The 12,686-nt window shown below is 28.2% G+C and overlaps 3 protein-coding genes across 5 annotated transcripts; 2 read left to right on the top strand and 1 right to left on the bottom strand.

Moving 5' to 3' along the window:
• The first annotated feature begins 100 nt into the window (after window positions 1-100).
• Window positions 101-2,866, top strand: LOC105426492 (uncharacterized). Of its 3 annotated transcripts, none has more exons than XM_089070907.1 (5): window positions 101-443; window positions 718-795; window positions 1,041-1,115; window positions 1,203-1,277; window positions 1,391-2,866. In XM_089070907.1, exons 1-5 carry the CDS (start codon window positions 374-376, stop codon window positions 2,749-2,751), a joined length of 1,659 nt encoding a protein of 552 aa, XP_088927033.1. In that variant the 5' UTR covers window positions 101-373; the 3' UTR covers window positions 2,752-2,866. The 3 variants fall into 3 exon arrangements, with proteins under 3 accessions (XP_088927033.1, XP_088927032.1, XP_088927034.1); XM_089070906.1 differs by having other exon boundaries at window positions 101-467; XM_089070908.1 differs by lacking the exon at window positions 718-795 and having other exon boundaries at window positions 101-467.
• A 700-nt stretch (window positions 2,867-3,566) lies between these two features.
• Window positions 3,567-9,047, top strand: LOC105426491 (protein phosphatase 1L). The gene is made up of 8 exons (XM_089070925.1): window positions 3,567-3,757; window positions 5,164-5,409; window positions 5,802-5,999; window positions 6,108-6,401; window positions 6,533-6,692; window positions 6,909-7,039; window positions 7,392-7,699; window positions 8,163-9,047. The coding sequence occupies exons 1-8, from the start codon at window positions 3,722-3,724 to the stop codon at window positions 8,248-8,250; spliced, it is 1,461 nt and encodes a 486-aa protein (XP_088927051.1). The 5' UTR covers window positions 3,567-3,721; the 3' UTR covers window positions 8,251-9,047.
• Window positions 9,048-9,326: 279 nt separating this feature from the next.
• Window positions 9,327-12,638, bottom strand: LOC105426587 (kelch domain-containing protein 4). Its single transcript, XM_011637884.3, has 7 exons — window positions 12,504-12,638; window positions 11,998-12,168; window positions 11,483-11,721; window positions 11,206-11,375; window positions 10,470-11,029; window positions 10,154-10,358; window positions 9,327-9,553 (listed from the first exon to the last, which is right to left on the bottom strand). The coding sequence occupies exons 1-7, from the start codon at window positions 12,621-12,623 to the stop codon at window positions 9,393-9,395; spliced, it is 1,626 nt and encodes a 541-aa protein (XP_011636186.3). The 5' UTR covers window positions 12,624-12,638; the 3' UTR covers window positions 9,327-9,392.
• Window positions 12,639-12,686: the final 48 nt, after the last annotated feature.

The raw sequence follows: 12,686 nt of genomic DNA, 5'->3' as shown, positions 1-12,686 counted from the left end.
GTACGTATGTATAATTTATTTACACACAAAGAGAGCAATTCTTTTTTCTCTATCATTTCTAACTAATTGCATAATCGAGCAAAGCACACAAGTGTTTCTCTTCTTACTAATATTGCTTTGGCGCCTCCAACAGAGGCGCTCGCGTCAGTCCGTGTACAAAAAATATATAATTCGTATCTTTTACGCATGTATTTCATGACACTCAACCGTCAAACTCATTGACAGTTTAAAGTTTATCATTACAGTTGATATTCAAAGTATTCTGTCATTATTCACTTTTATTAATGCAATTTTTATTGCATAAATGAAAATGTGATGATGTAATCGATAAGTGATTAAGCTATATATATATAGAATTCAGCTGAATGTATTTATGAAATATATATATTCGTATTCGAAAGCCAAATATTTTGTTTGGAGTGGACATCGAGAAAAATATCGAGGCGAGAGAAAATATCAGTTTTGCAGTAAATATTGTTGATATAAAAAATAATTTAATGGAAAGAAAAATAAACTCTATAGCAATATTAAAAAAATTATCTAATTTTTTTGTGCAAATATGTGTATAATATGTGATACACAAATTTTATATATATATATATATATATATATATATATATATATATATATATATGTTTTCTATGCTTAAATTTTTAAGAATATTTTTTTTAAATTTATATATGAATTTAAAAATTTATGAGTTTACATCTTGTTTAGGAAGTTTCAAAATGAATCAAGAAAAAAATAATATGGGTTACTCGGTTTACCATTCAGTATTGCAATCTGAAAATACAGGTTAGCCTATTAATTGTTAAATCTTTGTACATATTTTTTTGTATGATATTTTTAATTATTAAAATATAAATATTGTATATACATATACACATATACATGCATACACATTGACATATAACATTATATTTCTATTTTCTCTTTTCTTTCTTTTATTTTTGTACTGAATATGTAATACTTATATTTATTAAGATAAAATAATTTAATACATTATATTCAATAATCACTGCTATGATTTTAATTTGTAGGACGAAAGATACTTCAACCAGTGAGAATTGCACAATTGCTTGGTTCATCCGGACGATTGCAGAAAGATCAAGGAAGTAATATTGATTTTTTTTTATATAAATTATAAATATTATATATATATATATATATAGATGGGAATTATATGTTGATATTATTTGCAGATTCAGCTAGTACATTAAGCTTACCTGAAAGAATTACTCCTTATCTTAAGAAAACATTAAATAAAAAAAAAAATGGTCAGTATATACATTTTTTTCTTATTTAATTTCTTTATGTTTAATATATATATTATTAAGATAGTAATTATCAATAGTCTTTTACATCTTTATCATTTATTATATTTTTTCAGGGACGAACATACGTACAAAATTACCTTATAAAGAAAGAAATGCGCGGCGATATTTAAAATTTACACAAGCATCAATCTCAGCGACAAAAGTTAAAAAATTTGCAAGTACAAATAACATAAATGATAATACAGAAAAAGAAAACTCACGTTTATTTACAAGAAAAAGTTTTTTACTGCCACCTAATACTATAAAAGAATTGCATATTAAGAATAAATCTAAGCGAAGCAAGTCTGTGTTGCCCCAGTTCTGTAGACCGACAGTGAATTCTGATAATATAAATTTTAAAATATCTGAAGTACCAGAAAGCTCACCAGTGGCAGAAAATACAAATACATTGGTTAATTCTGTCATACATGTGAAAGAAAACGAAATATTTCTACAAAATATATCATCTCAAAAGTTTAGTGAACAGTCAGGCATTAACATTTTGCATTCTTCTCACTCAGATCTTGCGGATACGAGCAACAATATAGTGGAAGAAATTCCAAAGAATTTAAATTCCAATATTTCAAATACTGTTAAGTGCAAAGATCAAAATAATACTAATGAGGAAGAATATGTAACAATTAGTAAAATACAATTCACAGATTTGATATCTGAATTACAACATAAAATTTGTAAATTGGAAGAAGAGATATCCAATTTGAAGTCAACACTAAACGATTTTATGAAAATATCTGGAATAAATGTAATGAATAAAGACAAGAAAAAAAGTGAAATTAAACAAGAAATTAAAAATTTAAGCAATAATACAGAAACGATGGATAATATGGACACTAAATTGCGATACATAATGATCAACGATATTGATGCAGAACACAATAACGTTTTGAAAGAATCTTGTAAAATGCCTGACATTAACGTATCAACATGTGTAGAAACAAATACAGAAAATAATTCGGAGATACAATCGTTATATCACACACATATTGCCTTTGAAAATAGTAAAAAAAATAAAGAAATGAATACTCCCATAAGTAAAAAACAACATAAAGATCCTAAATCGGAAACGAAAAGACGGTCTGCACGCTTGAGAGCAAAAGTTTTGAACAATTTAAATACTGCAAATGATAGCTTTGTGAATTTAGAAAACGAATTGCAAATCGTTAATATGGAATCTAATACAACAATTACACCATTTAATAATACTCCTGCAAAGAATAAATACAAAAATCAGAACCTAGGGAGACCTCTAAAGGAATATATGGCCCTGAAATCACGCATGAGTTGTTTGTTGACGCCTAATGTCAAGCAACTTAATTCTTCAGAATCGAAAAATAAGACTCGTAAAACTGATGATAGAAAAGCTTCCGTATCAGATAAATTACTCGCGGAATTGTATAATTTATATGGAGATTAGATATGTCATAATTTTTTATGTAATTTATTTGATGAATGTAAATGCGTTTTAATTATAACTTGTTCTCTCTGATTTTTGATATATTTTTATTAAAATAAAATATTTTATGCAAAAACTCGCAATGTAACTACGTGATGCTGTTATAACAGTTTTCCTTTATATGTTTTAAAACCAGAGAGAAGTTTGAAAGTTTGAAAGTCCGCATTTTTATTGAACCCATTTACCAGTGCCTCTATGTGCTGTCATGTTCACTAAATCTGTAACTACGATCAGAGAAAATCCTGAGAGTGGCCATCTTGACATTTTTCGAAATCACTGTACACTATCGCCACCAACGTCTATGCTCACAGTATAGAGACACTACATCAGACTGGCCACAACTCTGATTCGTCAATCAGAGACTGGCCACGACTCTGATCCGCCATGTTTTGGCTAAATTCTACGAGAGAGAAAGAAATATACACCATCTCGCTCTAAGGCCGGCTGCACACAGGACGCGACAACTTCGTTACGTATAACTTCGTTACATATTAGGAAATAAGACGGTGATTGGCTATCGCGTTACCGCGTTGTCGCTTTGACGCGTCCTGTGCAGCCGGCCTTACTTCTCTATTGTAGACGACGTTTTAAGACGATCTTAAATATAAGAACGGAATATGAATATCGTTCTGTATATCTCATCGCTTTCAAAAAAGAAAGCGAAATCCGTGTCCATATAAAGGAAATTAGAGATATATTTACCTTCCCTTTTCTAGATCCATCAATACAAAAGAAATTTTGCTGCGTATTCTGTCCTATATGTTGATTGGCTGCAGGAAAGAAGACCATATTGCGTTCATTGCTTACATCATGCACCCACATATTTCTAACCATTCTATTCAGAATACTATTGAGATTACGTACATTGATTGGAATCGGTTCTAATAAGGCATTGCTAACACAAGAATAATTCAGAAGCCATTAAAATATTATGGACGACGAGTTAGAAGATCGAATTTTATATCAGGTGAAGAAATGATATGTAAAATAAGTTTTAAACCGCCAAATTATATCCAATGTTGGATAAAAATTAAAATTATAGCAAATATCTTAATTCAATTCGAATGTTATACATTAATGCATACACAAGAGATGTACAAAATCATGTGAACAATTGTAAAAGATATTTTTTCTATTAATAAGAGCTTGGACCAACCATCTATCCTTAATCCAACTTCTGTTCTTAGAATGAATTCACGTAAATCTTAAATGATCTTTACTAAAACGTACTATTTATTCATCAAAATATATTCCAATTGTTGCAAAAATGTTGGAAGTAAAAAAACTTGCTTTTTGTTCTAACCCTCAAAATTGCACAACATAATAACTTGATGAGATTTAAGCTGGTTATAGAGAGTGTTAAACTTTATTTTCATATTCCTTAAGATTGAATCTTCTAGCTGTGCATAGTAGTTTAGATTATCACAGATTATTCATTATATTTCACACTTGAACTTAAATATGTAGAATTATAGATTTTTTGTAATGTTCTTTATATATATATATATATATATATACATACACAAGCTTGACTTGATATCGGGAATATTATATATAGTGATTCATTTAATCATTATTTTTCTTCAATCCTTAGATGTACAAGTTTTTTTTACATTTTTTTTTAAATCAGAGGTGAATATCACATTCTGCTGTCACTTACCACAATAGTTTCATATTATTTGAATTTAACACAATTCTTTTGATGTTTTTCATTTAATTTAATATTTTAACCATTATTCTGATATTTAACCATTATTCTTAACTGACAAAATCTCATGTTTTATATATACTGTTATCATTGCCATGGAAACTATTGCTCTTGATATATTTAATTAAGGTTATATTGTTCGATTGTAGATATATTCATTGAACAATAACTTATCCTTTTTAGACATTTGTTGACAACAAGTCTTCCTTTACTTTTATAATTTATATTCACAGTTGCCAAACTGAGTTTGTAATATATTGCTATGTCCATTTTTACCAATGACTATTTCAATTTTAATTTAGTTTATTTTTTATCTTTTTCTAATTCTTAGAATTAAAAAAGATCAAAAGTTTTGAAAAAAATTAAAATTAATTTATTGATAGAATGGATGTAACAGATTATAAAAACGAATATGAAACAAGAGAAAGACAAGAAATAATTTTCTCAATAATTTTTTCATGTTTTTAACATTTTATTCACGTTTTTTCAAAGCAATTAAACATAATCACTTGGTTCACATTATTTTATTTTTGTGCCTTGTTAGGAATATTAATAAAAAATATAATTAAAAAATTATATATAACTGTTAAAATTATATAACCAGTTTTTTAAATTATTTGTTTAAGTAATTGAAAATATAAATTATTTATAATTATTTTATATAGACATACGTATCGCACATGAAGCTCATGTCAAAGTTTGCTGTAAGCATCCCTGCGGGATTAAATGCTGGGATTAACACTCCATTAGGCTATCTCTATAGAATCATGCGGATTTATGCCTTAAAACCAGAGGTGCTGATTTGCGGTCTCATTCTGGCAATTATCCTATTTTATATACAGGCTGTAGATGTTTGGAGTAGAGCTCTTCTAGGAAGAATTCAATATACCTTGGGACGTACTACATCTAAGGTACAAACATATTTTAAAGATATATATATTAATTTATATATGTATTTAATAATACATTAAAAGTTTAAATAAAAGTCATAAAATACAATTTGAATCAGAATCAGTTCTTTCTTCTATTTAATTGATATTTTTCAATTAAGGATTTAGAAAGTTTAAATTATTTTTAATATTTTTTTCATATAAACATTATTTGAAGTTTTTATTTAAGTTTTGTATTAAGGTAGAATAATTTTTATATAAAGATATAGCAAAAAAAATACGACTCTGTGTGGTGTGTGTGTGTGTGTGTGTGTGTGTGTGTGTGTGTGTGTGTGTGTGTGTGTGTGTGTGTGTGTGTGTGTGTGTGTAGTTATATTTTTTTCTACTTTTTTGTGTTATATTTCTTTGTACAGGTGTCTACATTGAAATTCTTAGTTAATGACTCGGCAAATCCTGGAGTAAAACTTAATTGGGAATTAAAAAAAGATCACATTGCAGCATATGCTGTGCAAGGACATAGAGCTCGAATGGAAGATCGTTTTGTAGTGAACGAAGACGTGAATAATACTGGGGTTTCCTTATTTGCGATATTTGATGGCCATGGTGGAGAAGTATTGATTATTTATTTATTAGCATTTGTCTATTGTTTTCAATCTTATTAACTTAACCTTGAAAGAAACATGAAATGATGAATTAAATGGATATATTTTCTTGTTTAGTTTGCTGCCAACTATGCTCGTGATAAACTTATCTCCAATATTAATAAAAAAGTCATTGAATTGAAAAATTTGCTAGCTGGCAAAACACCTACCTATCAGAATGAATCGAACTTGAATGAACCGGAGATGAAAGACGACAATAAAAGAGACGAAAAATTTCTTGTTGATCGAAGGAAATCTTTTCGAAAAGTTGCAAGTACATCCTTGACGGATGATTGTATGAAGAAAGCCGTTGAAGTAACGGATCCAGAGTTACTCAATAAATTGGAAAGCATAACACCAATTACAAGAGAGGTAGAATATACTATAAACGATTGATTAAAAGATATATGGAATTATAAACGACATTCACAATCTAATCTAATAAACAATTCTAATAAACAAATCTAATAAACAATATTCTTTATTTTTTGTTTCATTTATAGGTCAGGCCATGCAGGCCAAGTGAGAAGCAAATGCCTAAAGTGAACTTGATGAATTACATTGAAGGAAACAAAATTAATTATGGTAGGCTTCTAACAGATGAAGTTTTAGCAGCAGATAGATTATTGTTAGAAACTGCCAAGAAAAATATGGATGTAGCTGGTATGAATCCTTTGTTTTCTTAAAAAAACATAAAAATCATTTTATTTTATTAAAGGTCAACAATCTATCAGATAATTTCCCATAAAAAAAGAATAGAAAATATAATAAAAGTAAAAGATTGAAAATCAAGAAAAATATTTTATTATTTATAATTGCATATTTATGTTATTATTTTTGATTAACATTTTTTTTTCACATGTTATTTTTTAATTTTAGGTACAACTGCCTTAATCGCTCTTTTGGAAGACAATAAGTTAATCGTAGCAAATGTTGGAGACTCTAGAGGAGTGATGTGTGATGAAAAGGGCAATGCTATTCCTTTATCCTTTGATCACAAACCTCAACAAGTATTTATTACTTTTCATATTTATTTAATGTTATTTTAATGCGATTAGGCAATATTTGTGTTACTATTATAATATTAATTCGTAAGAAATAACTTTAAGTTTCAAATCTGCATATTCAAGCCTAAGAAGAAACCTCTACATTGGTGATATATATATATATATATATATATGATTATATATATTTTTAGTAATAACGAATAAATCGTTAGTGAATAGATTTCTGTGAGCATTTTGAATAGAAATCTAAATAATGTTTTTCGCATATAAAATTTTCTTCCTATCTTTACATATATACGCTTTGTAAGTCTAATGACATTTATTGATCATCATATTAAAACAAATTTGTTTTCAGGAAAGAGAAAAAAAAAGAATAAATAAAGCTGGTGGTTTGGTGACTTTTAACGGCGTGTGGAGAGTTGCTGGCATATTAGCGACTTCTCGTGCTTTGGGAGACTATCCTTTAAAAGATAAGAAGCTCGTAATTGCCGATCCAGACATTTTAACATTTGACTTGAGTGATCACAATCCCATGTTTATAATATTGGCGTCAGATGGCCTATGGGATACATTTTCGAATGAAGAAGCTGTAGCTTTCATCAAAGAACGTATCAACGAACCACATTTTGGTGCGAAAAGTATTACGTTACAAAGTTTTTACAGGTAAGATGTAGATTTAATATTATAAATGTAGGAAATTCGGAAAACAAAACGACTGGGATTTGAATTTGGATCCTTTGTTTACGACTCGCGATACTTAGTCTGCACGTACGTAATACGGTAGTTTCTCACTACGATATTTCCTACTAATCCTACGAATCTTATTATGAATCCTAACTAACTAGCTAACTTTTATATTCTCAATACATATGAAAATATGAGATTCAAAAAAATATCTTGAAGTTTTATAAAATAATAATAAAATTACAGAGAAATATAACTTCGGGAGAAATGCGTTTTATTTTCTAATGAAATCATTTTTAAGAATTTTTATTAGAAATCAACATTAAAATTTAAAAATTGATTTTAAAGTTTTATATTCCGTAAATTTTTACTATTAAATATTAAAAATTAACTTATGTAATAAATGTAATTCATTAATTATCTTATATATCTTTTATTATAGAGGATCTGCGGATAATATCACAGTTGTCATAATTAATTTGAAGGATCGCAAATACAGTGTATCAGAAGCCAAGAAGAATCAATTATGATCCCGGTAGCGAAATATTTGCTTTTGCATTATAAAGTTCCGAAGGTCTAGTCATAATATGATGATAACTTGATGCAGTTTAAATTAATTTATCACCAAATTATATGATGTAGAACATGGTTCATTGCGCTTGTATTCTTCATTCTTGTTGCAAGTGACATGCAAATAATTACAATAGAGTATTATTGGAAATAGCTATAATATATGTATAGCTATAAAAGTTTTATATATATATATATATATATATATATATATATATATATAAATTTATATTAATAAATTTAATTGTACATAATAATTACATTTGCAAGCAAATCTTAGATGTAATTGTAAATTTTTCTTTCTTCCTTTTTATTGAAATCATATAAATGTAATGTAGACATATTAGATATTTTCAGTCAATTGTAACAAATTGCAATTTGATATTTAAGAAGATATAAAAACTGTTTCGAAATTATACAAACTAACTATATTGCTCAGTGTAAATATGGCAAAAATCAACAAACTAGTACTAATATTAAGAGTTCTCAACATTATAGTATTCATATATCTTTATTCGACATTTTTATTAAAAAAATAGATTAAACTTATTTTATTCCAAGGAAGATATTTTATAATTGACATAACTTTATTAATGGTGATAAGACTATTTTTGGGATATAAATTACCTCTATAATTTTTATAAATAAAATTATGTATTTTTTAATACAGATTTATTCTGCATTAAATAATGCACAATAAATCAAATTATAAAATGTTATTTGAAATATTTTATTCTAATAAACAATATGAAATATTCATACGTTCATATCATTTTTCGAGGAAATTTCTTGGAGTACGATCAAGAGCAGTTCGAAATCATTAAAAAATTTATTTTATATTGTTAAATATCTAATAAGAAAAACTTAGAAAAAAATTAACAGTATTTAATGAATTTTAAACAATCCATTTTTTTAATAGTTTTGATTTTATCCAAAAATTGAAAAAATTATTTCTATATCTAACATTCAATTATTTCTATATCTACATTCTGCATTATATTTTTAGAATATATATGTATATATAAAAAAACATTAATAAATTATAACAAAATTTACATTTATTTAAATGAAAATCATATAAACAATCTTTGTAATTTTTTATTTAATTTTCTTCATTAATATTTATTGACTTGTTATCATTCTCTTCTTGCTCGCTATCATCTTCACTTTCATCCTCATCTGAACTTTCCGAAGAATCGAACCAGGTTTGCGATGATAAATCGTTCGCTATCAGAATCTTCCATTCATCTAGCTTTCGGCAATCTGCATTATACACACACACACATACACACATATATATATTTTTTTTAACCTTTGCGAGAAAATATATGGTATTAAAAAATTGTTTAAGGTTATTTTCAAGGCTCCTGAGTACTCAGCGAGGAACTTCGCGTTGATGGTAGCGACGTATCGTCACGGAGAAGTTCATTCATCCTTGTTCATCTTATCCTTGTTCTTATTCATCTTTATATAAGCAACAAAGCCGTGCAGATGTGATTTGTTTCGTACTTACCAGATTTGTAAAAATGGGCGGCAGCTAAAATTATTTTTGGACATTACATGTGAGAGCATTTTTTCTTTTAACAGCTGTCAAATCGTGTGTTTTCTGCCCGAACAGGCTTCATTTCACATGCTTTTTACAGCTATTTATTGACTATCAGGAAGGAAAAAAACCGCCCATTTTCACAAGTGTCTTAAAGCTATAGCAGGTGTTATTTTAGTCAAATATCTCTTTATTTGCAAAATTAGCGCAATAAATTTTACTGTCATTTCTTGCCTAATGTCACGATTCCAATGGCCGCGGTGACTACTCAGGGGCTTTAAAATTATTTTTAATTCAATAGACATAATTCAAGAACATACCTAAACTGTAGAAATCAGAAAAAGTATATTGTCGATCATTTTCTTCCATTATACCGCCGTACATGTATAAAATATTGTTCTTTACCGCTAATCCGGCATTTATTCGCGGTAATGGAACAAATTTTGTCTCTTTATCACATGTTGCCGTTGAGATAGATTGAAGAGGTGATAAAATTGTAGATGATCCCACCGGACCTACCGTTACCTACATATACATATGATTGTTTATATGATTCACTAAAATTATTCACAACTTAAAATTATATTCACATATTATTAAAAGAAAGGATTAAAAATTAAGAAAAAAAAAGAATACCGTGAATATTCCATCATCATCTACAGTAACTGTAGATTGTATGGAATTTGAAAGATTCTCTATTACTTCCTCATCTTCATCATTACTCTGTTCTTGATCATTATTTTCCTCTTTCTGTTTTCTTCTCCTTTTTCGCCGTCCTTCAATGTCGTCAGAAGTAGTTTCTTTTTTTCCAGTTAACGTTATAATGCGCCAATGGAATTTTTCTAAATCCAATGCAAATAGATCATTATAAAATGTTCCATGCAAGTCTTCCTCTTCATCATCATTGTTAGTGTCATAAACACCACCAAAGACAAAGGCTTGATTGGCAGTGGGCTGAATTAATACGGCGGAAGCACCACATCTCGGACTCATTCGATTTCCAGTTTGTTTTACACAAACCCATTTATATTTAGTTGAATCATTTTTATCTTGCGTAAGGAGGAACATGTCATCATGAATGCAACCTCGATCTAGATCCTTCTTTACCTTTTCTTTGCTATAACCGCCATATACGACAATTTTATTGTCTGTATTTGGCAAGAACATACAGCCTGATCGAGGAGCCGGTGCAATACCTCTCAAAGAAAAAAAAATTGTTCTGATTATCAGTACTTACTTAAATTACAATTAATTAATTTAATCTTGATAACATCAGATCAGGCTTATTTTCACATTTAATTTTTGATTAATTTAAACAAAAATTGTCCGTAAAAGTATATTTAACGGATTGTTTACTCGTTTGTTCTCTTACCAGCAGGCTGAATCTTTCGCCATGTGTAAGTTTCTAGACAAAAAATATGAACGTCGTTGAAATATTTGTAGTCGCATCGTAGATTATCATGAAATCCACCAAACACGATTAACTGTTTCTTTATATGTACCATTCTATGTCCGCTTCTAGCTGATGGTCCGTTTGGAGCCCTAGAATCATAGATACATTGTATATATGTGATATATAGAGTATGTATCTATATCAATCTTTTATTTATTCATTGCAGTTGTTATTTTAATTCTTTTTCTAAACGCACGTAATTTTTTCCCATTTTTTATCGGCAAATCGAAACACCCATAAGTCTCGATAGTGATAGAATTGTGACTCGCTTGGACTGGTGAATTCGCCACCAAATATCCACAACTCACCACCGCGATTTGCCATTGTGGCGACAGCTTGGTGGCCACAACGTGGTGGTGGTGCTCCTGGTGCTTTCACTAATATCCATTCTCGCTTATTTATATTGTAAATAAACATGTCACCATATACGATCGTCTAAAGAGAGTAAAATAAATTCCATTAGATTGATTAATTTCTAGCGTTTGGTTTATTGCCTAAAATCAATAATTTCTTTTTATATTATTCAATTATATTTTCTTCTGTATTTGTGTATGCATATATATATGCATATATATATATATATATATATATATATATATATATATATAAGATATGCCTTTGGTTATTATCTAGTTTTATAATTAAATTCAAATGCTCAAACAATAAACAATAGTTTTGATTTTAAAATTGATTTTTTCATGATATATTTACTTGTCGACCATCATGAAATTCACCACCAAACATGATAAGTTCATCCTTAAAGGGATGCGCCGTCAGAGTAAAGTTGACTCGTCTAAGCGGCGCATCCACTACCACTTCCTTAACACATTGTCTGCGAGCTTCTTCTCTTTCAATTTCAGCAACAACTTTTTCTATGTCATCCTGTATACATGTAAAATGTAATATTAACTATAAACAATTACATATCCTTCACATATAATTAAAATAAAATGTAAATTAAATCTATAATTATATGTTCGATATGTCTTATTTTAAACTTTGATAAAATGACTTATACAGAAAATTTAAGAAATGAAAATCAATGGTCAGAACAAATCAAGGATCAAGGAAAATAAAATCAATCAAGGAAAATAAAAATAAAAAATAAAAAAAAAATATATTAAAAAACACATTTAAAATCAGTTTCTATTAATCTTTAAACGTTGCAGTATATATTTCAAGATACTCTGATATATGTATGAGAAAGAAAATCTAACCTCACCAAGTGCCGCTAATTCTTTCTTTTGCTTAGCATTGAGCTTCTTCTCGGTTTTCAGGGCAGTTTTTTCCTGGCCACTTATTTTGTTCTTATTTTTTTTCTTATCCTTTTTTCCCATCGCTCTTTTTATTGCGAAATTGGATCAACACTTAAAAAATAATTCTTTACATGCGTCCTGCTG

Source organism: Pogonomyrmex barbatus, unplaced genomic scaffold (assembly GCF_055798465.1).
Source record: "Pogonomyrmex barbatus isolate J1 unplaced genomic scaffold, ASM5579846v1 scaffold11, whole genome shotgun sequence".
Taxonomy (NCBI): domain Eukaryota; kingdom Metazoa; phylum Arthropoda; class Insecta; order Hymenoptera; family Formicidae; genus Pogonomyrmex; species Pogonomyrmex barbatus.
Note: the sequence above shows the minus strand (reverse complement) of the source record. Positions and strands in the feature narration are given on the sequence as shown.

Excerpts from the sequence above, each read along its gene's own strand:
- LOC105426491 (XM_089070925.1), top strand. The coding sequence starts at position 3,722 with ATGGACGACGAGTTAGAAGATCGAATTTTATATCAG. Across the intron at positions 3,758-5,163 it reads AAGATCGAATTTTATATCAG|ACATACGTATCGCACATGAA; the intron begins GTGAAGAAATGA and ends TATTTTATATAG. Across the intron at positions 7,040-7,391 it reads TTGATCACAAACCTCAACAA|GAAAGAGAAAAAAAAAGAAT; the intron begins GTATTTATTACT and ends ATTTGTTTTCAG.
- LOC105426587 (XM_011637884.3), bottom strand. The coding sequence starts at position 12,623 with ATGGGAAAAAAGGATAAGAAAAAAAATAAGAACAAAATAAGTGGCCAG. Across the intron at positions 11,722-11,997 it reads AATTTCATGATGGTCGACAA|ACGATCGTATATGGTGACAT; the intron begins GTAAATATATCA and ends TACTCTCTTTAG. Across the intron at positions 9,554-10,153 it reads TTCTGATTTCTACAGTTTAG|ATTGCCGAAAGCTAGATGAA; the intron begins GTATGTTCTTGA and ends TGTATAATGCAG.
- LOC105426492 (XM_089070906.1), top strand. The coding sequence starts at position 374 with ATGAAATATATATATTCGTATTCGAAAGCCAAATATTTTGTTTGGAGT. Across the intron at positions 1,116-1,202 it reads ATTGCAGAAAGATCAAGGAA|ATTCAGCTAGTACATTAAGC; the intron begins GTAATATTGATT and ends TATTATTTGCAG. Across the intron at positions 1,278-1,390 it reads ATTAAATAAAAAAAAAAATG|GGACGAACATACGTACAAAA; the intron begins GTCAGTATATAC and ends ATATTTTTTCAG.